The 23,688-nt window shown below is 48.1% G+C and overlaps 1 protein-coding gene and 1 long non-coding RNA gene across 3 annotated transcripts in view; one reads left to right on the forward strand and one right to left on the reverse strand.

Moving 5' to 3' along the window:
* The window catches only part of LOC140424878 (uncharacterized), a 47,669-nt gene that overhangs the window by 19,182 nt on the left and 4,799 nt on the right, over window positions 1–23,688 (forward strand). The window lies entirely within an intron of this gene.
* The window catches only part of LOC140424876 (ATP-dependent zinc metalloprotease YME1L1-like), an 83,100-nt gene that overhangs the window by 5,497 nt on the left and 53,915 nt on the right, over window positions 1–23,688 (reverse strand). For both annotated transcript variants that reach the window (XM_072508415.1, XM_072508416.1), the window contains exons 14-16: window positions 23,466–23,621; window positions 14,539–14,690; window positions 6,209–6,335 (exon numbers count right to left, since the gene is read on the reverse strand). In XM_072508415.1, coding sequence (XP_072364516.1) covers window positions 6,209–6,335; window positions 14,539–14,690; window positions 23,466–23,621 — 435 coding nt within the window. The remainder of the gene's footprint in view (window positions 1–6,208; window positions 6,336–14,538; window positions 14,691–23,465; window positions 23,622–23,688) is intronic.

Below are 23,688 nucleotides of genomic sequence, written 5' to 3' on the forward strand. Positions count from 1 at the left end.
GGAGGAAGACTAAGGAGGTCACTTATTATTTGGAAATGCAAGTCTAAGTAGTGTTGAGGAACAAAGGAATCATGAATACAGATGCGCCAGAGATTAGCAATGCCATGAAGAAAAAGCAAACCAGGTTTTGAGTGTGGAAACGTTTCCACTTTTGAGGAAGGTCTTCAATATAACAGTCACCAAAAATTCCAAGAGGGAATTCAGAGGAAACATCTTTAACCAGAGAGTGCGGAGAATGTGCAACACGTTACCACAGGAGCACTGAAGGGATTCTTTTTTCATTGAATGTGGGCATTGCAGGCAATGTCACCATTTGTTGCCCATCCCTAACTGCCCTTGGGAAGGTGGTGGTGAGCCACCTCTTGAACTGCTGCAGTCCATGTGATGTAGGGAGGGAGTTCCAGTATTTTCTTTATTGGATGGGACGTGGGTGTCACTGACACGGCCAGCATTTGTTGCCCATCCCTAATTTCCCTGAACAGAGTGGCTTGCTGGGCCATTTCAGAGGAGTTAAGAGCCACTTTGTGGGTCCAGAGCCACGTGCAGGACAGACCAGGTACAGTTTGGCAGATTTTATACCCTAACCAGTTGGGTTTTTACGACAATTGAGGATATCTTCATGGTCACCATTATTGAACATAGCTTTGAATGTCAGATTAATTAATTGAATTTAAATTTCACCAGCTGCCTGAATCGGAATTGAACCCATGTCCTCAGGCCATTCTCCCCAGGGATGCTGCCAGATCGGAGGGGTTTTCCAGCATTTGCGGTTTTTATTTCAGAATTCCAGCATCCACAATATTTTGCTTCTATTTAAGCATTTGAGGGAGAAAGGAATAAATTATTAGAATTGTAAATTGAGATAATAAAAGATGGGAGAAAGCTCGAGTGGAGCATAAATACCAACCAAGGACTGATTGAGCCAAATGGCCTGCTTCTGTGCTGTATATTCTAGGTAAAGTTCACAATTCAAAAGCTGTTTCTTTAGGTTGGAAAAGTACACATGTCCTGTTACTTAAAGAAGATGAGGAGGAAACCTGGGAATTACAGTCCAGTTAGCCTAACTGTTGCAAAGAAATTAGGGAGACTGAAATTTTTCAGCTAATCAGAAAGAGCCAGTATGGATTTTTATGGAGGTTATGTCTGGTAAACCGGACTGAATTGACTGAGCGGCAAGAGAGCAAGAGTAGGGATAATGGGCAGATACTCTAATTAACAAAACGCAACTAAGTGGTGTCCCATAAGGAACTATGTGAGGCCTACAACCAATCACTGTATTTATCCCATCACTGAAGTTGCTCATAAAAAAGACACATATCTGAATTGGCCAATGACAAGGTTGGGTAGAATTGTAAGCACTGTAGATGGAAGCGTAAAATTACTAAAAGATATTAACAGGTCAAGTGAAACTACAATAAGCTGATTTCAATGCAGGAATATTTGAGGTTGGCATGGTAGCACAGTGGTTAGCACTGCTGCTTCACAGCTCCAGGGACCTGGGTTTGATTCCCGGCTTGGGTCACTGTCTGTGCAGAGTCTGCATGGGTTTCCTCCGGTGCTCCGGTTTCCTCCCACGGTCCAAAGATGTGCAGGTTAGGTGGACTGGCGATGCTAAATTGCCCCATAGGGTCCAATGGTTAGGCGGGGTTATATGAGTTACAGGGATAGGATGGAGGTGTGGGCTTAAGTAGGGTGCTCTTTCAAGGATCGGTTAAGACTCGATGGACTCGATAGGGGCTGGTTTAGCTCACTGGGCTAAATCGCTGGCTTTTAAAGCAGACCAAGGCAGGCCAGCAGCACGGTTCAATTCCTGTACCAGCCTCCCTGAACAGGCGCCGGAATGTGGCGACTAGGGGCTTTTCACTGTAACTTCATTGAAGCCTACTCGTAACAATAAACGATTTTCATTTTCATTTCATTTCAAATGGCTTCCTTCATAACTGTAAAATCTAGGATTCTATGAATCACCCACACTGGGCCTAAAAGGAGCAGAGTAGAATACTTCCTAAATGAATAAAAGCGAGAAACATTGGAGACCCAAAGTGACTTGGTGGTGTCAAGGGACATAGATTAATAAACCAATACAGAAAATAATCAAAAAGGCTAACTGAAGGCTGGGCTTCCATAGCTAGATTATAAGGATGTGGAGATGCCGGCGTTGGACTGGGGTGAGCACAGTACGAAGTCTTACAACACCAGGTTAAAGTCCAACAGGTTTGTTTCGATGTCACTAGCTTTCAGAGCGCTGCTCCTTACTCAGGTGAATGAAGAGGTATGTTCCAGAAACACATCTATAGAAAATTCAAAGATGCCAAACAATGCTTGGAATGCGACCATTAGCAGGTGATTAAATCTTTACAGATCCAGAGATGGGGTAACCCCAGGTTAAAGAGGTGTGAATTGTATCAAGCCAGGACAGTTGGTAGGATTTCGCAGGCCAGATGGTGGGGGGTGAATGTAATCCCAGCACCCGGTTGAGGCCGCACTCACGTGTGCGGAACTTGGCTATAAGTTTCTGCTCGGCGATTCTGCGTTGTCACGCGTCCTGAAGGCCGCCTTGGAGAACACTTACCCGGAGATCAGAGGCTGAATGCCCTTGACTGCTGAAGTGTTCCCCGACTGGAAGGGAACATTCCTGCCTGGTGATTGTTGCGCGATGTCCGTTCATTCGTTGTTGCAGCGTCTGCACGGTCTCGCCAATGTACCACGCTTCGGGACATCCTTTCCTGCAGCGTATGAGGTAGACAACATTGGCTGAGTCGCACGAGTATGTACCGCGTACCTGGTGGTTGGTGTTCTCATGTGTAATAGTGGTATCCATGTCGATGATCTGGCACGTCTTGCAGAGATTGCCATGGCAGGGTTGTGTAGTGTCGTGGTCACTGTTCTGAAGACTGGGTAGTTTGCTGCAAACAATGGTTTGAGGTTGCGCGGTTGTTTGAAGGCAAGTAGTGGGGGTGTGGGGATGACCTTGGCAAGATGTTCATCGTCATCAATGACGTGTTGAAGGCTGTGAAGAAGATGACGTAGTTTCTCCTCTCCGGGGAAGTACTGGACGACGAAGGGTATTCTGTCGGTTGTGTCCCATGTTTGTCTTCTGAGGAGGTCGGTGCGGTTTTTCGCTGTGGCACCTGAGGAAGGAGCAGCGCTCCGAAAGCTAGTGACATTGAAACAAACCTGTTGGACTTTAACCTGGTGTAGTAAGACTTCGTACTGAAGTAAGAAATCAAAGTCCTCAGCAGAGGGCTCAATTTCTGCACCACCACCAAAATGGACCCCATCAGTCTCGTGGCAGACACGGAGGAATTCATCAGGCGAATGAGGCTCTGGGAATTCTTCCACAGACCCCAAGAGGCCAACAGCGAACCCCAGCAGACTATCAATGAACCGGAACAGCAGACCGAGAGATCTGCGGTGCGGCAACTGAAGAGGAAAGAGTCGAATTGGACCCCTCCGGAAGGCCGCTGCCTTAGACTCGACATGTATGCTCAAGCCGTCAGGAGTCGCGTCAATGCCAGATTCATCAGTCGCATTCACAAGACAGCCCGAACGTCACCCAAGCACAACGCAATGCCATCCGCGCTCTCAAGACCAACCGCAGCATCGTCATCAAACCAGCAGACAAAGGAGGGGCCACTGTCGTACTGAACAGAACGGACTACCGCAAAGAAGTATACCGACAACTGAACAACCAAGAACACTACAGACAGTTACCCGCAGATCCGACCAAGGAACACATCCGCCAACTTAACAGACTGATCAAGACCTTGGATCCAGATCTTCAGAGCACCCTACGTGCTCTCATCCCACGTACTCCCCGCATTGGAGATCTCTACTGCCTCCCGAAAATACACAAGGCCAACACACCAGGCCGCCCTATCGTTTCAGGCAATGGGATCTTGTGTGAGAACCTCTCTGGCTACATCGAGGGCATCTTGAAACCCATCGTACAAGGTATGCCCAGCTTCTGTCGCGACACGACGGACTTCCTACAGAAACTCAGCACCCATGGACCAGTTGAACCAGGAACATTCCTCGTCACAATGGACGTCTCGGCACTCTACACCAGCATCCCCCATGACGACGGCATTGCTGCAACAGCCTCAGTACTCAACACCGACAACTGCCAATCTCCAGACGCAATTCTGCAACTCATCCGCTTCATTCTGGATCACAACGTCTTCACCTTCAACAACAAGTTCTTCAACCAGACGCACGGAACAGCCATGGGGACCAAATTCGCACCCCAATACGCCAACATCTTCATGCACAAGTTTGAACAGGACCTACTCACCGCACAGGACCTTCAACCGACGTTATACACCAGATACATCGATGACATTTTTTTCCTTTGGACCCACGGCGAAGAATCAATGAAACGACTACACGATGACATTAATAAGTTCCATCCAACCATCAGACTCACCATGGACTACTCTCCAAAATCAGTTGCATTCTTGGACATACTCGTCTCCATCAAGGACGGTCACCTCAGCACTTCGCTTTACCGCAAACCCACAGATAACCTCACGATGCTCCACTTCTCCAGCTTCCACCCTAAACATATTAAAGAAGCCATCCCCTATGGACAAGCGCTCTGTATACACAGGATCTGCTCAGACGAGGAGGAGCGTAACAGACATCTACAGACGTTGAAAGATGCCCTCGTACGATCGGGATATGGCACTCGACTCATCGATCGACAGTCCCAACGCGCCACAGCAAAAAACCGCACCGACCTCCTCAGAAGACAAACATGGGACACAACCGACAGAATACCCTTCGTCGTCCAGTACTTCCCCGGAGCGGAGAAACTACGTCATCTTCTTCACAGCCTTCAACACGTCATTGATGACGGTGAACATCTTGCCAAGGTCATCCCCACACCCCCACTACTTACCTTCAAACAACCGCGCAACCGCAAACAAACCATTGTTTGCAGCAAACTACCCAGTCTTCAGAACAGTGACCACGACACCACACAACCCTGCCATGGCAATCTCTGCAAGACGTACCAGTGATACCACTATTACACGTGAGAACACCACCCACCAGGTACGCGGTACATACTCGTGCGACTCGGCCAACGTTGTCTACCTCATACGCTGCAGGAAAGGATGTCCCGAAGCGTGGTACATTGGCGAGACCATGCAGACGCTGCAACAACGAATGAACGGACATCGCGCAACAATCACCAGGCAGGAATGTTCCCTTCCAGTCGGGGAACACTTCAGCAGTCAAGGGAATTCAGCCTCTGATCTCCGGTTAAGCGTTCTCCAAGGCGGCCTTCAGGACGCGCGACAACGCAGAATCGCCGAGCAGAAACCTATAGCCAAGTTCCGCACACATGAGTGCGGCCTCAACCGGGACCTGGGATTCATGTCGCATTATATTCATCCCCCACCATCTGGCCTGCAAAATCCTACCAACTGTCCTGACTTGATACAATTCACACCTCTTTAACCTGGGGTTACCCCATCTTTGGATCTGTAAAGATTTAATCACCTGCTAATGGTCACATTCCAAGCATTGTTTGGCATCTTTGAATTTGTCTATATATGTGTTTCTGGAACATACCTCTTCATTCACCTAAGGAGCAGCGCTCCGAAAGCTAGTGACATCGAAACAAACCTGTTGGACTTTAACCTGGTGTTGTAAGACTTCGTACTGTAGATTATAAGGGGTTAGAAGTCATTCTTCAGCTAAATGAAGTCATGCACCCGGAGTAGTATGAGCAGTTCTGGATACCACACCATATAATGGAAGCATAGACTTTGGAAAGAAAGCAGCATGGATTCAAGAGTTAATTACAATGAGAGATTATACAAACTAGGTCTGTATTTTTTGTAATTTAGAAGATTAAGGGAGAATTTGATAGAAATTGTCAACACATGAAGGGTAACTGATTGGAGATGAACTATTTGAAGTTTATGACAAATCTAAAAATGAGAAACACACCTTTTAGGAATGAAATCAGAAAACATTTCTGCACACAAAAGGTATAAGTTTAGAACTCTTCTGCAAATGGCAATTGATGCTTGATCAATTGCGAAGTTTAAATTGGAGATTGATAGATCTTTGTTAACCAAGGATATTAAGACATATGGGCCAAAGGTAGTTCACCGATCGGTTGCGATTTAACTGAATGACACAATAGGTTTGAGTCGCTAAATGGCGTACTCTTATTCTGGTGTTCCTTAATACAAACCTGTTGTAATCTGTTCTGTTCCAAAGATGAGTTCTTCGGCTACTCTGCCACCCATGCTGACATCCATTTGAGCAAGCAACTGAGCTCGGGTTTCACTCCATCTGTCACTTTCTGGTAACAAAGACACCTGAGAGAGAATTTTGTTGCACAGAAAGCTTAATATAAGCTACTTGGTAAGCCCCTGCAAGGTTTTGTAAAGCACGCAAATACCTGCATTGTATTTTAGAAGCACAATTTACAGTTTATTGTATAGTACGGATTTGAACTTTAGATATATTTTACCTCATGGAATAAAAGAGACAGAAGCAACACGGACACAAAATTGGCTGAGTGACAGCAAACAGTACTGGTTAATGGTTATTTTTCAGACTGGATGAAAGGTTTACAGCAAAGCTCTGAAGGGATCGGTTTTGGGACCCTACTCTCCTGATATATTAATGACCTAGATCTTGGTGAACAGGGAACAATTAAAAAAATTTGTGGACTGACAAAATTTGAAAGCTTGGGTGGCACAGTGGTTAGCACTACTGCTTTACAGTGCCAGGGACCCGGGTTTAATTACAATCTCAGGTGACTGTCTGGGTGAAGTTTGTACATTGCTAAATTGCTCCTTAGTGTCCAAAGGTTAGGTGAGGTTATAGGGATAGGGTGAACGTCGTAATATAACGACCAAGGGATTTTCACAGTAACTTCATTGCAGTGTTAATGTAAGCCCACTTGTAACACTAATAAAGATTATTAAGTAGTAGTTTTGGTAACAAGAAGGCAGAGAAGCAATGTAAAATAATGGGTACAATTGTAAAGATGCTGCAGGAGCAGAGGAATCTGGGGTATGTATATGTGCATACATCATTGAAGTCGCAGACAGGTTTAAAGTGCAGTCATAGAGGTATTCAAAATGACAGGGCTGCAGTAGATGGGGAGAAATTGTTCCCACTCGTGAAAGGGTCAAGAACAAGAGGACACATATTTTAACTATCTGGCAAAAGAAACAAAAAAGCGATCATGAGGAAAAATATTTCCATACAGTAAGTGGTTAAGATTTGGAATGTACATTAGTTGACTTGGTTATTTGCATCCCTGTTGGCTTGTTTTGTGATTGTGTTTGATGTGTAAACATATAGATGCCTCAGTAAAATGTTTTAGAAAAGATTTGGAATGCACTGCATGGGTGTGTGACAGGGGCAGGTTCAATAAAGCATTCAAAGGGAAATTAGATTGCTACCTGAAAAGGAAGAATGTACAGGATTACAGGAAGAAAGCAAGAGAATGGCACTAAGTGAACTGTCATTTGGAGAGCCAGTGCAGAAATGAAGAGCTGAATGGGCTCCTTCTGCGCATAGTGTGTTGTGATTCTGATATTGGCATTTACTTAGTAATTTTTCAGTCAGGTAAGGCACGGAGGTTTTGCACTGAGTGCTGAATTTGGTGCATTTGAGTGCTAAAGTGAGAGTTTGGTGACTGAGGGAGTATAAGGGTTCATTTTTATCTAAAGTCCAGTCTTTCTTTATTTAGTTAATTAACTTAAAAGTTGCTGTTTGGTTCAGAAGAAGGTGAATTTTCAATCAGCTTTAAACAAAGGTTCTACGTGTAGGTACTTGCAGCTGGAGTGGGTTAATTAGTTAATTGGATTAGGCCAGTTTTCAGAGGCTAGATTCACAGTATAAAAGTGATCCACCTACAGTGCAGTCTTTGTTTGCACCGAGTGCTGAATTTGGGTGCATTTGAGTGCTATGGTGAGAGTTTGGTGACTGAGGGAGTTAGGTGACGAGGGAGTAAGGTGCTCCTTTCATTTCATTTCCTACATTTCCACAAAGAGCGTGAAGGGAGCCAGGAGTTTACAGAGAGTGAAACTGACTGGGAGCAGAGTCGGAGGGCGCAGGTCAGTTGGTCCACAGGGCAGTTATATTCTGTAAGGTAAGAGGGGATGGAGGCTAGGCCAGTTGCATGCTCCCCTTGTAGGATGTGGGTGGTGAGGGATACCACCGGTGTCCCCGCTGACTATACCTGCGGGAAGTGCACCCAACTCCAGCTCCTCAGAGACCGTGTTAGGGAACTGGAGCTGAAGCTGGATGAACTTGGGATCATCCGGGAGGCAGAGGGGGTGATAGAGAGGAGTTACAGGGAGGTAACCACACCCAAGGTACAGGACAAGAGTAGCTGGGTTACAGTCAGGGGAAAGAAAACAAACAGGCAGACAGTGCAGGGATCCCTCGTTGCCGTTCCCCTTCAAAACAAGTATACCATTTTGGATGCTGTTGCGGGGGGGGGGGGATGACCTACTGGGGGAAGGACTTGCGGCCAGGTCTCTGGCACTGAGTCTGGCTCTGGGGCTCAGAAGGGAAGGGGGGGGGAGAATATAAAAGCAATAGTAGTAGGAGATTCAATGGTTAGGGGAATAGAAAGGAGATTCTGTGGTCGCGAACGAGACTCCCGGAACGTATGTTGCCTCCCGGGTGCCAGGGATGTCTCGGATCGTGTCTTCAGGATCCTTAAGGGGGAGCAGCCAGAAGTCGTGGTGCACATTGGTACCAACGAGGTAGGTAGGAAAAGGGGTGTGGATGTAATAAACGAGTTTAGGGAGTTAGGGTGGAAGTTAAAAGCCAGGACAGAGTTGTCACCTCTGGTTTCTTGCCGGTGCCACGTGATAGCGAGGCTAGGAATAGGGAGAGAGTGCAGTTGAACACGTGGCTGCAGGAATAGTGTAGGAGGGAGGGCTTCAGGTATTTGGATAATTGGAGCGCATTCTGGAGAAGGTAGGACCTGTACAAGCAGGACGGGTTGCATCTGAACCAGAGAGGCGTTTCCCTGGGAGGGAGGTTTTCTAGGCACGGAGATGGGTTGAAGCGTGTATACTTGAACGCAAGAAGCATCAGGAATAAGGTGGGTGAACTTAAGGCATGGATCGGTACTTGCGACTACAATGTGGTGGCTATCACGGAAACTTGGATAGAAGAGGGGCAGAAATGGTTGTTGGAGGTCCCTGGTTATAGATGTTTCAATAAGATTAGGGAGGGTGGTAAAAGAGGTGGGGGGGGGGGGGGGGTGGCATTGTTAATTAGAGATAGTACAGCAGCTGCAGAAAGGCAGTTCGAGGAGTATCTGCCTACTGAGGTAGTATGGGTTGAAGTCAGAAATAGGAAAGGAGCAGTCACCTTGTTAGGAGTTTTCTATAGGCCCCCCAATAGTAGCAGAGATGTGGAGGAACAGATTGGGAAACAGATTTTGGAAAGGTGCAGAAGTCATAGGGTAGTAGTCATGGTTGACTTCAACTTCCCAAACATTGAGTGGAAACTCTTTAGATCAAATAGTTTGCATGGGGTGGTGTTTGTGCAGTGTGTCCAGGAAGCTTTTCTAACACAGTATGTAGATTGTCCGACCAGAGGGGAGGCCATATTGGATTTGGTAATGAACCAGGGCAAGTGATAGATTTGTTAGTGGGGAAGCATTTTGGAGATAGTGACCACAATTCTGTGACTTTCACTTTAATAATGGAGAGGGATAGGTGCGTGCAACAGGCCAAGGTTTACAATTGGGGGAAGGGTAAATACGATGTCAGACAAGAATTGAAGTGCATAAGTTGGTAACATAGGCTGTCAGGGAAGGACACAAGTGAAATGTGGAACTTGTTCAAGGAACAGGTACTACGTGTCCTTGATATGTATGTCCCTGTCAGGCTGGGAAGAGATGGTCGAGTGAGGGAACTATGGTTGACAAGAGAGGTTGAATGTCTTGTTAAGAGGAAGAAGGAGACTTATGTAAGGCTGAGGACACAAGGTTCAGACAGGGCGCTGGAGGGATACAAGATAGCCAGGAGGGAACTGAAGAAAGGGATTAGGAGAGCTAAGAGGGAGCACGGACAATCTTTGGCGGGTAGGATCAAGAAAAACCCCAAGGCCTTTTACACATGTGAGAATGACTAGAGCGAGGGTAGGTCCGATCAAGGACAGTAGCGGGAGATTGTGTATTGAGTCTGAAGAGATAGGAGAGGTCCTGAATGAGTACTTTTCTTCTGTATTTACAAATGAGAGGGGCCATATTGTTGGAGAGGACATTGTGAAACAGACTGGTAAGCTCGAGGAAATGCTTCTTAGGAAGGAAGATGTGTTGGGCATTTTGAAAAACTTGAGGATAGACAAGTTCCCCGGGCCTAACGGGATATATCCAAGGATTCTATGGGAAGCAAGAGAAGAAATTGCAGAGCCGTTGGCAATGATCTTTTCGTCTTTTTGGGGCTGGTTTAGCACAGGGCTAAATCGCTGACTTTGAAAGCAGACCAAGGCAGGCCAGCAGCACGGTTCGATTCCCGTACCAGCCTCCCCGAACAGGCGCCGGAATGTGGCGACTAGGGGCTTTTCACAGTAACTTCATTTGAAGCCTACTTGTGACAATAAACGATTTTCATTTCATTTCATTTTTCCTCACTGTCAACAGGGGTGGTTCCAGGGGATTGGAGAGTGGCGAATGTCGTGCCCCTGTTCAAAAAAGGGACTAGGGATAACCCTGGGAATTACAGGCCAGTTAGTCTTACTTCGGTGGTAGGCAAAGTAATGGAAAAGATACTGAAGGATAGGATTTCTGAGCATCTGGAAAGACACTGCTTGATTAGGGATAGTCAGCACGGATTTGTGAGGGGTAGGTCTTGCCTTACAAGTCTTATTGAATTCTTTGAGGAGGTGACGAAGCATGTGGATGAAGGTAAAGCAGTGGATTGTAGTGTACATGGATTTTAGTAAGGCATTTGATAAGGTTCCCCATGGTAGGCTTCTGCAGAAAGCAAGGAGGCATGGGATAGTGGGAAATTTGGCCAGTTGGATAACGAACTGGCTAACCGATAGAAGTCAGAGAGTGGTGGTGGATGGCAAATATTCAGCCTGGAGCCCAGTTACCAGTGGCGTACCGCAGGGATCAGTTCTGGGTCCTCTGCTGTTTGTGATTTTCATTAATGACTTGGATGAGGGAGTTGAAGGGTGGGTCAGTAAATTTGCAGACGATACGAAGATTGGTGGAGTTGTGAATAGTGAGGAGGGCAGTTGTCGGCTGCAAAGAGACATAGATAGGATGCAGAGCTGGGCTGAGAAGTGGCAGATGGAGTTTAACCCTGAAAAGTGTGAGGTTGTCCATTTTGGAAGGACAAATATGAATGCGGAATACAGGGTTAACGGTAGAGTTCTTGGCAATGTGGAGGAGCAGAGAGATCTTGGGGTCTATGTTCATACATCTTTGAAAGTTGCCACTCAAATGGATAGAGCTGTGAAGAAGGCCTATGGTGTGCTCGCGTTCATTAACAGAGGGACTGAATTTAAGGGCCATGAGGTGATGATGCAGCTGTACAAAACTTTGGTAAGGCCACATTTGGAGTACTGTGTACAGTTCTGGTCGCCTCATTTTAGGAAGGATGTGGAAGCTTTGGAAAAGGTGCAAAGGAGATTTACCAGGATGTTGCCTGGAATGGAGAGTAAGTCTTACGAGGAAAGGTTGAGGGTGCTAGGCGTTTTCTCATTAGAACGGAGAAGGATGAGGGGCGACTTGACAGAGGTTCAGGGAAATAGATAGAGTAGACAGTCAGAGACTTTTTTCCCCGGTTGGAACAAACTATTACAAGGGGACATGAATTTAAGGTGAATGGTGGAAGATATAGGGGGGGGGGGATGTCAGAGGTAGGTTCTTTACCCAGAGCGTAGTAGGGGCATGGAATGCACTGCCTGTGGAAGTAGTTGAGTCGGAAACATTAGGGACCTTCAAGCAGCTATTGGATAGGTACATGGATTACGGTGGAATGATATAGTGTAGATTTATTTGTTCTAAAGGGCAGCACAGTAGCATTGTGGATAGCACAATTGCTTCACAGCTCCAGGGTCCCAGGTTCGATTCCGGCTTGGGTCACCATCTGTGCGGAGTCTGCACATCCTCCCCATGTGCGCGTGGGTTTCCTCCGGGTGCTCCGGTTTCCTCCCACAGTCCAAAGATGTGCAGGTTAGGTGGACTGGCCGTGATAAATTGCCCTTAGTGTCCAAAATTGCCCTTAGTGTTGGGTGGGGTTGCCGGGTTGTGGGGATAGGGTGGAGGTGTTGACCTTGGGTAGGGTGCTCTTTCCACGAGCCGGTGCAGACTCGATGGGCCGGGTGGCCTCCTTCTGCACTGTAAATTCTATGATAATCTATGATTAATCTAGGACAAAGGTTCGGCACAAATTTGTGGGCTGAAGGGCCTGTTCTGTGCTGTATTTTTCTATGTTCTATGTTAGCAAATGTCATGAATATCTTATTTTATAATTCATGTTTCTGGAAATAGCTTTTGTAGTTTTGGAATTTCGAAAAGCAGATAAATGGAAGCACTTGGATGAGAAACTGGTTAACATAACTGGAGAAATAACAGTTCAAAAGAATAATGTATGTTTATTTTATAAGGTCATATCTTGAACTGAGAAAACTTAAACAATAGAGCACTGTGGCACAGTGGTTAGCATTGCTGCCTCACAGCTCCAGGGCCCTGGGTTCAATTCCGGCCTCGGGTGAGTGTGGAGTAAGATGAGTTTCCTCCGGGTCCTCTCACTGTCCAAAGATGTGGTTAGGTAAATTGGCCATGCTCAATTGCCGCTTAGTGTCCAAAAGATTAGGTGGGTTACGGGGATAGGGTGGAGGCATGGGCTTAAGTCGGGTGTTCTTTCCAAGTGCCGGTGCCGACTTGATGGGTCAAATGACCTCCTTCTGCGTTGTAAATTCTATGATCCACAGGTATTTCAATAAGGGATTTAAATTATTAACGTACTGCCCGGGTCAGAGAAGCTTAAAGCACCTTTGTAAACAAGAGGGTTTCTTGGTGGAACCAGTAAGTCTGGAAAGTATGACGTTAATGCCATTCAAGGTTAATTAATCATGCAAGTCATAGAATCAATCGGTTGTCCGGAAGGTCAAAGATAATTAATTTCCATTTTTCTTTGAAACATTACAAATTATGCCACATTGCCATTGGGGCACAGGGTTCAGAAAAATTCCTTAATTTTATTTATCCATTTCTAATTGCTCACAGAAACAGGTGACCAGCAGTCAGCTTGTTGGTGCTTCGAGAAGGCAGGGGTAGAATCTGCCAGGAGCTGTATAGGGACTGTGGGAGGAGACTGGAAGAAAGCTCTCCGTAAGGGGTGACACTGTGGCTAGCACTACTGCCTCACAGCGCTGAGGACCCAGGTTCGATCACTATCTGTGTGGAGTTTGCACATTCTCTCGTGCCTGCATGGATCCCACCCCCACAACCCAAAGATGTAGGTGGACTGGCCACGTTAAATTGACACTTAATTGGAAAAAAATAATTGGGTATTTTAAATTTTTTTTAAAAAGAAAAAGAAAATCAAAGCTCTGTGCAAATCCAGGACAAGGAACGTAGAAGTCATTAGGATCCATGAGTGTTCCTGATTTTTGAATCACTAAGCAGGAATGCAGTAAGGCCTAAGCTAGAGCTGAGAAGTCCACAATTGTGTGAATTTGACGGAAAGTCGGAGAGTTGCTTAGTCAAAAGCTAATGGAAGGATCCAAATGAAATCTCATTCTTTAGCAATTAGCCAGAACACAGAGAACGAAACAAAGTGAATTCTGAAGCAGCTGGTATATATGGTTTAATCCCAGAAGGAGAAAAGAATTAACCTTCAAGATCTTGCAATGTACGGGGAACTGGATTTATTTCAAGTCTTGACCAATTATATAGTGTTAATTTTGCTTGCTGTATTTTACTTTTTATTCAAAATCTTGTGACATAGTTCTTTCAGTTAGTCACGGGGTGCTCAAATTTCTCTTCAAATGTTAATGGTCTCTACAGAGATCATAACAGATTTTATCTGTAACATAAGCCAAATGACCTTTTAGATGATGTTACATTAATAAAGAAAAAAAATTAGTGGTAGTTCCTCCTGTCAAGTAATGATAATCTATAAAACTAGGGCGGCACAGCGGTTGGTACTGCTGCCTACGGCGCTGAGGACCTGGATTCGAATCCCGGCCCTGGGTCACTGTCAGTGTGGAATTTGCACATTCTCCGTGTCTGCGTGGGTTTTACCCCCACAACCCAAAGGTGTGCAGTGTTGGTGGGTTGACCACGCTAAATTGCCCCTTAATTGGAAGAAGAAAATTGGGTGCTCCAAATTTTTTTTTTTTTTCATCTATAAAAGCAACCACTCTTTTGTCAAATTGCAATACTGCATCAAGCTGCCAGTTAAACTGCATTTAAAAATTCAACATTCCTGGCAATATTTACATTGGTTTTAAAATGGAACTGATCCAAACAAAATGAATGATTAAACTTTTGTCTTGCAAGAAGTGTGATTTTACACTTACATGTCCGAGCGTAGGTCCTCTTGGCATTATTGTAGCTTTGTTAATAGGCATAGCATGTTTTGAAAAATGTGCGACTATCGCATGTCCTGATTCATGGTATGCTGTGATTTTTTTGTTTTTAGCATCAATCTCAATACTCCTGCGTTCTGGACCTGAGGGCAGCAGACAACAGTCATAAGTAAATGAAACCTTAGATTCCGTTTGAACAAATGCCGAACAATATCAGACTTTTTTTTTTTTTTTAAATCAGTATTCAAACCTCTTAATCCATACAAATAATCAGAATACGCAGTTTCACCATTATTACTATTGAATTTAGTGTTACAAATTCACTGTGCAGTTTTTGTTGAAATATATTAAAAGAAACAACTTTAGTGGCTTTTCATTTACTGATTCAGCCTAGAAAAGAAACAGTGAACTTCTGCAAATCACAAATTTTATGATAAAGATTTCCTAACTCTAATTAAAGTCAAACCCCTTTGCTTCACAGCTGCAGCATATAGTCTTGTTTCCAAATATTCCCATATGCTTCAAAAACTACCAAAAAGACTCAGCACAATACAAAGATCAAGATGCAAGCTGACTGCCTACAGGGCGAGTCCTCACACTAAGGATTGCATTTTGCATATTGTCAAGTGTACCGAGGTACAGTGAAAAGTATTTTTCTGCAAGCAGCTCAACAGATCATTAAGTACATAAAAATAAAATCAGAAAAAAAAACATAATAGGGCAACACAAGGTACACAATGTAACGACATAAACACCGGCATCGGGTGAAGCATACAGGGGTGTAGTGTTAATCAGGATAGTCCATAAGTGGGTTGTTTCGGAGTCTGGCAACAGTGGGGAGAATCTGTTTTTGAGTCTGATCGTACATATTCTCAGACTTTTGTATCTCCTACCCGATGGAAGAGTGAGTAAGCTGGGTTGGAGGGGTCTTTGATTATGCTGCCGGCTTTCCCCAGGCAGCGGGAGGTGTAGATGGTGTCAATGTACGGGAGGAAGATTTGTGTGATGGACTGGGCTGTGTTCACGACTCTCTGAAGTTTCTTGCGGTCTTGGGCCGAGCAGTTGCCATACCAGGCTGAGATGCAGCCAGATAGAATGCTTTTTATGGTGCATCTGTAAAAGTTAGAAGAGTTTATGCGGACATGCCAAATTTCCTTTAGTTTCCTGAAGAAGTATAGGTAGGCACTGTTGTGCTTTCTTGGTGATAGCGTTGACGTGGGTGGACCAGGACAAATTTTTGGAGATGTGTACCCCATGGAATTTGAAGCTGCTAACCATCTCCACCTCGGCCCCATTGATGCTGACAGGGATGTGTACAGTACTTTGCTTCCTGAAGACAATGACCAGCTCTTTAGTTTTGCCGGCATTGAGGGAGAGATTGTTGTCGCTGCATCACTCCACTAGGTTCTCTATCACCCTCCTGTATTCTAACTTGTCGCTATTCGAGATCAAGCCCACTATGGTTGTATCGTCAGCAAACTTGTAGATGGACTTGGAACCAAATTTTGCCACGCAGTTGTGGGTGCACAGGGACTATAGTAGGGGGCTACGTAAGCAGCCTTATGGGGCCCCGGCATTTAAGACTATTGTGGAGTAGGTGTTGTTTATTCTTACTGATTGTGGTCTGTGGGTCAGAAAGTCGAGGATCTAGTTGCAGAGTGAGGAGCCAAGTCCTAGATTTTGGAGCTTTGATACGAGTTTGGTTGGGATTATGGTGTTGGAGGCGGAGCTGAAAATAGAAATCTGATGTAGGAGTCCTTGTTTTTTTTTTCCCTAATTTTTATTAAAGGTTTTCATAAAATATCAATAACAAAATGAAAAAGAAAAAAGAACCCAACAGGGTTAAGTACAACACACAATCTAAAAAAGCAACCCCCCAAACCCCTCCCCCCGTACATAAATAATAAATTAACATTAACACCCCGACTTAACACAACAGGTGTATACACCCCCTCAGACCCTCCAGTGTAAATAACATAAACAAAAATAAAGTAACCCCCCCCCCCCCCCACCCCCCACCCCCCGAGCTGCTGCTGCCATTGACCAATGTCTATCGTTCTGCCAGAAAGTCTAAGAACGGTTGCCATCGCCGAAAGAACCCTTGTACCGACCCTCTCAAGGCGAATTTCACCCTCTCCAATTTAATGAACCCTGCCATATCGCTGATCCAGGATTCCACTCTTGGGGGCCTCGCATCTTTTCACTGAAGGAGAATCCTTCGCCGGGCTACCAGGGACGCAAAGGCCAGAATTCCGGCCTCTTTCACCTCCTGCACTCCCGGCTCCTCTGCCACCCCAAATATTGTGAGCCCCCAGCCCGCTCTGACCCTGGATCCTACCACCCTCGACACCGTCCTCGCTACGCCCTTTCAAAATTCCTCCAGCGCTGGGCATGCCCAGAACATATGGGTGTGATTTGCTGGGCTCCCTGAGCACCTAACACACCTGTCCTCACCCCCAAAGAACCGACTCATCCTTGTCCTGGTCATGTGTGCCCTGTGCAGCACCTTAAACTGTACGAGGCTGAGCCTCGCGCACGAAGAGGAAGAACTCACCCTCCCTAGGGCATCTGCCCACGTCCCCTCTTCGATCTCCTCTCCCAACTCCTCCTCCCACTTACCTTTCAACTCCACCAGAGGCCTCCTCCTCCTCCTGCATTTCCGGCAAACGCCCTTACCTGTAAGTACCTGAAGGTGTTCCCCGGGGGGAGCCCGTACTTCTCCTCCAGCTCACCCAAGCTCGCGAACTTCCCGTCCACAAACTGGTCCCCCAACTTTCGTATCCCTGCTCTGTGCCACCCCGAAAACCCTCCACCTGTTCTTTCTGGGGCGAACCGGTGGTTCCCCCGTAATGGGGTCCACGCCGAGGCCCCAACTTCCCCCCCAATGCCGCCTCCACTGCCCCCACATTTTGAGGGCCGCCACCACCGGGCTCGCGGTATACCTCCTTGGAGGGAGCGGCAGCGGCGCCGTTGCCAGCGCCCCCAGATTCGTACCCACACAGGACGCTGTCTCCAGCCTCCTCCCCTTCCATCACCCACTTGCGCACCATCGTCGCATTGGCGGCCCAGTAGTACCCACAGAGGTTGGGCAGGGCCAGCCCCCCCACTATCTCTACTCCGCTCCAGGAACACCCTTCTCACCCTCGGAGTCCCTCGCGCCCACACAAACCCCATTATACTCCTGTTAACCCGCCTGAAAAAAGCCTTCGGGATAAACACGGGGGGGCACTGGAACAGGAACAAAAACCTTGGGAGCACCGTCATTTTGATTGACTGCACCCTACCTGCCAAGGACAGCGGCAACGCGTCCCACCTCTTGAACTCCTCCTCCATTTGCTCCACCAGCCTTGTAAAGTTAAGCCTATGCAGGGACCCCCAGCTCCTGGCCTCCTGGACCCCCAAATATCTGAAGCTCCTCTCCGCCCTTTTTAGTGGGAGCTCGCCAATCCCCCACTCCTGGTCCCCTATCTGAACTACGAACAGCTCGCTCTTCCCCATATTGAGCTTGTACCCCGAAAAGTCCTCGAATTCCCTAAGGATCCTCATTACCTCTGGCATTCCTCCCACCGGGTCCGCCACATACAGCAGCAGGTTGTCCGCATAAAGCGACACCCTATGCTCCTCCCCACCCCGCACCAACCCCCTCCAGTTCCTCGACTCTCTCAGTGCCATAGCCAGGGGTTCAATCACCAGTGCGAAGAGCAGGGGGGACAGGGGACACCCCTCTCGTTCCTCGGTGCAACCAAAAGTACTCGGACCTCCTATTTGTGGCCACACTCTCCATCGGGACCTCATACAACAGCCTAACCCACCTGACAAACCCCTCCCCAAACCCAAACCTCTTCAACACCTCCCACAGGTACCCCACACTCTACCCTATCGAAGGCCTTCTCGGCGTCCATCGCCACCACTATCTCCGCCTCCCCCTCGCTTGCCGGCATCATGATAACGTTCATAAGCCTCCGCACATTCGCGTTCAACTGTCTCCCCTTCACAAACCCCGTCTGGTCTTCATGGATGATCTGCGGCACACAATCCTCAAGGCTAAGACCTTCGCCAGCACCTTGGCATCTACATTTAGCAAGGAAATCGGTCTGTAAGACCCACATTGCAGGGGATCCTTGTCCCGCTTCAGGATCAAGGAGATCAGTGTCCGGGACATCGTCGGGGGTAAAGCCCCCCACTCCCTTGCCTCATTAAAGGTCCTAACTAACAGCGGGCCCAACAGGTCCATATATTTTTTATAGAACTCGACCAGGAAACCGTCTGGCCCCGGTGCCTTCCCCGCCTGCATGCTTCCTATCCCTTTGATCAGCTCCTCCAGCCCAATCGGGGCCCCCAGTCCCGCCACCAGTCCCTCTTCCACATTTGGAAACCTCAATTGGTCCAGGAAACGGCCCATCCCTCCCTCCTCCCGTGGGGGCTCGGATCGGTACAATTCCTCGTAGAAGTCCCTGAAGACCCCATTGATGCCAACCCCACTCCGCACCACGCTCCCTCCCCTGTTCTTAACTCCCCCGATCTCCCTAGCTGCGTCCCACCTCCGAAGCTGATGCGCCAGCATCCGGCTTGCCTTTTCCCCATACTCGTAGACCGCCCCCTAGGCCTTCCTCCACTGCACCTCCGCCTTCCTGGTGGTCACCAGGTCTAATTCGGCCTGGAGGCTGTGCCTCTTCCTCAACAATCCTTCCTCAGGCTCTTCCGCATACCTCCTGTCTACCCTCACCATCTCCCCCACCAGCCTCTCCCTCTCCCCCCGCTCCCTGTGGGCCCTAATGGAGATCAGCTCTCCCCTCACCACCGCCTTCAGTGCCTCCCATACCATCCCCACTCGGACCTCCCCGTTGTCGTTGGTCTCCAATAACCTCTCTATACTTCCTCGGACCCGCTCACTCACCTCCTCGTCCGCCAAGAGCCCCACCTCCAAGCGCCACAGCGGGCGCCGGTCCCTCTCCTCCCCCATCTCCAAGTCCACCCAATGCGGGGCGTGGTCCGAAATGGCTATTGCCGAATACTCGGTATCCTCTACTCTTGCTATCAGTGCCCTACTCAAAATGAAAAAGTCGATTCGACAATAAGCCTTATGGACATGTGAGAAGAATGAAAATGCCCTAGCCCCCGGCCTTGCAAATCTCCAAGGGTCCACCCCTCCCATTTGGTCCATAAATCTCCTCAACACTCCAGCCGCCGCCGGCTTCCTACCCGTCCTAGACCTGGAGCGATCCAGTGCCGGATCCAACACCGCGTTAAAGTCTCCCCCCATTATCAGGCCCCCCACTTCCAAGTCTGGGAACCGACCCAACATACGCCGCATAAAACCTGCATCGTCCCAGTTCGGAGCATACACATCGACCAGTACCACCCTCTCTCCCTGCAACTTACCACTTACCATTATGTACCTACCGCCATTATCTGCCACAATGCTCAACGCCTCGAATGACACCTTCTTTCCCACCAAGATTGCCACCCCTCGATTTTTGGCATCTAGCCCCGAATGAAACACCTGACCTACCCACCCTTTCCTCAGTCTTACCTGGTCTGCCACCTTCAGGTGTGTCTCCTGGAGCATAACCACATCCGCCTCGAGTCCCTTCAGGTGCGCGAACACAGGGGCCCGCTTAACCGGCCCATTCAGTCCCCTTACATTCCAGGTTATCAGCCGGATTAGGGGGCTACCCCCCCCCCCCCCCACCGACTAGCAATGACCCCTCCTCGGCCAGCGACGCGCCCGACACACCCGGCCCGTTCCCCACAGCGGCATACCCCCGTCTCGACCCCCCCCCCCCCCCCCCCCCCCCCCCCCCCCAGACTCGCTCCAGCTCCTCCTTGACCTTAGCAGCAGCAACTCGATTCTTCCTTCCCAACCCACCTAGGACCCATCCTAGCTGGTTTACTCCCCCCCCCCCCCCCCCCCCCCCCCCATTGCACTTCTGCAAGTCAGCTGACTCCTGCTGACCCCGGCCACTCCAGCCTACCCTTCGACTCCTCCCATTTTGTGGCACACCCTCCTCTCCCGCTCTCCATCCACAGGCTCTCCCCCTCCCCCCTCCGTTCTAAGCGCGGGAAACAAATCCTCGCTTCCCCCGCAACCAAAACAGTGCCCAACCCGCCCCATCCACCCTCCCCAACCCGAAAGAGAAAAACACAGAGAAAAAGAAACCCAAAACAATGCAACCCCCCCCCCCCCCCCCCCACCCAAACCAAAAATAGGCATAACATATCCACCGCAGTCCCCAATCGCCCATCCCGACCCTCAGTCTGCGTCCAGCTTCTCAGCCTGAACAAAGGCCCATGCCTCCTCCAGAGACTCAAAATAATGGTGCCGGTCCTTGTAGGTAACCCACAGTCGCGCCGGCTGCAACATGCCAAACTTCACCCCTTTCCTGTGCAGCACCGCCTTCGCTAGATTGTACTCGGCCCTCCTCTTCGCCACCTCCGCACTCCAGTCCTGATATATCCGAACCTCCGCGTTCTCCCACCTGCTGCTCTTCTCCTTCTTGGCCCACCCGAGCACACACTCCCAATCGACGAACCGATGGAACCGCACCAGCACCGCCAGTTAGCCTTGGGCCTCCTCGCCAACACTCTATGGGCCCCTTCCAGCTCCAGGGGCCCCTGGAAGGACCCCGCTCCCATCAGCGACTTCAACATGGTGACCACATAGGCCCCCACGTCCGGCCCCTCCAGGGCCTCCTGGAGGCCCAGAATCCGCAGATTCTTCCGCCTCGACCGATTCTCCATCTCCTCGAAACGCTCCTGCCATTTCTTGTGGAGCGCCTCATGCACCTCCACCTTTACCGCCAGGCCTAAGATCTCGTCCTCATTGTCAGAGATCTTTTGTCAAGCCTCTCGGATCGCCACCCCCTGGGCCGTCTGGGTCTCCAGTGGCTTATCAATAGAAGCCTTCATCAGCTCTAGCAGGTCCGTTTTAATCTCTGAGGCAGCACTGAATACCCTCCTGTTGATCCTCCGCCCACTGCCTGGTCTCCGCCCGCCGCCATTTTGCCCTTCTTCCCTCTCTTCTTCTGGTCCACCACCACCTTTTTTGTCGCCCCGCTCCTAGTTAAAGCCATATACTGATGGGGAGCTTTAATTAACTCCTTCCTACACCAGGAAACGTCGGAAAAGTGCTCATGGGGGCCCTGAAAAGAGCCCAAAAGTCCGTTTTTGCGGGAGCCGCTGAATGTGCGACTTAGCTCCGCGTAGCCACAACCGGAAGTCTCGAGAGGGAATCCTTTTGGCAGTGTTCGCTTCACCAATCTGCCCCAAAAAGTCTGTGGAAACTCCTGAAAAAGGTCCGAGAATCCGTTCCAGACGGGAGCTGCCGAATGCGCGACCTACTCCTCCATGGCCGCCACCGGAAGCCTCGTCCCCGCTTCTTCAATGGCCTTGGTGAGATCTTTACAGTTGTTCCCTCTGCTGCTTGAATTCACCTTTCATAAAGGCCCTCAAGTCAGCTTGCAGCTTTAAGCTTGCCCTTCCCCCGCCTGCATGCTGGAAGAGGCCCCTCTCTCTCCTGCAGTTACAGCCAAATCTTTTACTGTTTCTGCCGGGTCTGGTAACCAATAGACATACCATTCCTGGGGGACACTCAGGGGAATGTTGCAGTCTTCTTCCCATACCGGGAAATGTCAAACAAATGTCGTGGGGGCTCTGTAAAGAGCCCAAAAGTCCGTTCCAAGCGGGACCTAGCTCTGCATAACCGCACCCGGAAGTCCCTTGGAGTCCTTGTTGTTGAGATGCTCTCGGGATTGAGTGTAGGGCCAGGGAGATGGCGTCTGCCATGGACTGGTTGCGGCAGTATGTGAATTGCAGTGGATCAAGGCATTCTGGGAGTATGGAGGTGATGCGTTTCATGACCAACCTCTCGAAGCACTTCATTACGACTGAAGTCAGGGCCATCGGACGGTAGTCATTGAGGCACGTTGCCTGGTTCTTCTTTGGCACCAGTATGATTGGTGGTCATCTTGAAGCAGGTGGGGACCTCTGAGCGGAGTATGGTCAGGTTAAATATGTCCGCGAACACATCTGCCAACTGGTCCGCGCAGGCTCTGAGTGCACGACCAGAGATCCGGTCTGGATCCGTCGCCTTCCGAGGGTTCAATTTCAGGAAGTCCGACCTGACTTCAGAAGCTGCGATGGTGGGTATGGGTGTGTTATGGGCTGCTGGCGCACTCGACAACGGATCGTTGGTTTCCTGCTCGAACGGAGCATAGAATGCATAGGGAGCAGAAGCAAAAGAGCTAAAGAAAATATGATTGACAATAGTTGATGTCTTTAAAGGAATATTCCTATTTTAAAGTATCTGAATAATTTCCTAAAAACGGTGTACAAATGTACATGTCTGACAATTTTTTGGGAGGTACCTCAGAGTGGCTTTTCACTTCAGCACCTAATTAGGAGGAATTTGCTGGAACCTCCAGTTTGTGCTGAAAGCTCCAATATAAATGGGTGACAATGATGATGCATCTCATTGCCTGTACATCTTAAAACATTTCACTAGATAAATGACAATGCATGCATTAAGTGGCTAAGATTATATTACGAACGCTCTTTTATTTTGTTTAAGTGGTTTCTCAAAGAAGCATTATTCTACATAATATTAGGAATTTATGTAAACTGAATTTTTCTATTAATATTCATGAGGAAAAAAACCAGAAGAGTTGCTGGAAATGTAAGTTTGTGCACCTAGTTAAACAAAAAGACACTTATTTGAGCTAATTTTATGAAGCAAAAAGCAGCTCTTAAAGAGATGCAGCCAATTAGCATGAGCTGAAAATTTAAACTATTTCCAAACCTTCACCTTGGATTTTCTTTCCTCTAAAGCAGTAGCTTGGAAGTTCAAAACACAGGAACTTTATAGGAAGAGCTACTAAAGCTTTAAAAAGTCAAAACTCGTACAGCTGGTTAAAACATACCCATAAGGATTTTGTCCTTGGCAAATTCCAAGTCTTTCATTGTAACTTGATCTTTTTCATCCACTGCTGCTTTTAGAGCAGCCTGGTTAACCAAATTCTCCAATTCTGCCCCCGAGAAACCCACTGTGCCTCTGGCTATTATTTCTGCATCAATTGCTATAACAACAACAAAAAAAAGAGAGTCAAATCACACAGAAAATAGGCTTGCAATAGTCATCTTTGT

The sequence above is a fragment of the Scyliorhinus torazame genome, chromosome 6 (assembly GCF_047496885.1).
Source record: "Scyliorhinus torazame isolate Kashiwa2021f chromosome 6, sScyTor2.1, whole genome shotgun sequence".
Classification (NCBI taxonomy): Eukaryota; Metazoa; Chordata; class Chondrichthyes; order Carcharhiniformes; family Scyliorhinidae; genus Scyliorhinus; species Scyliorhinus torazame.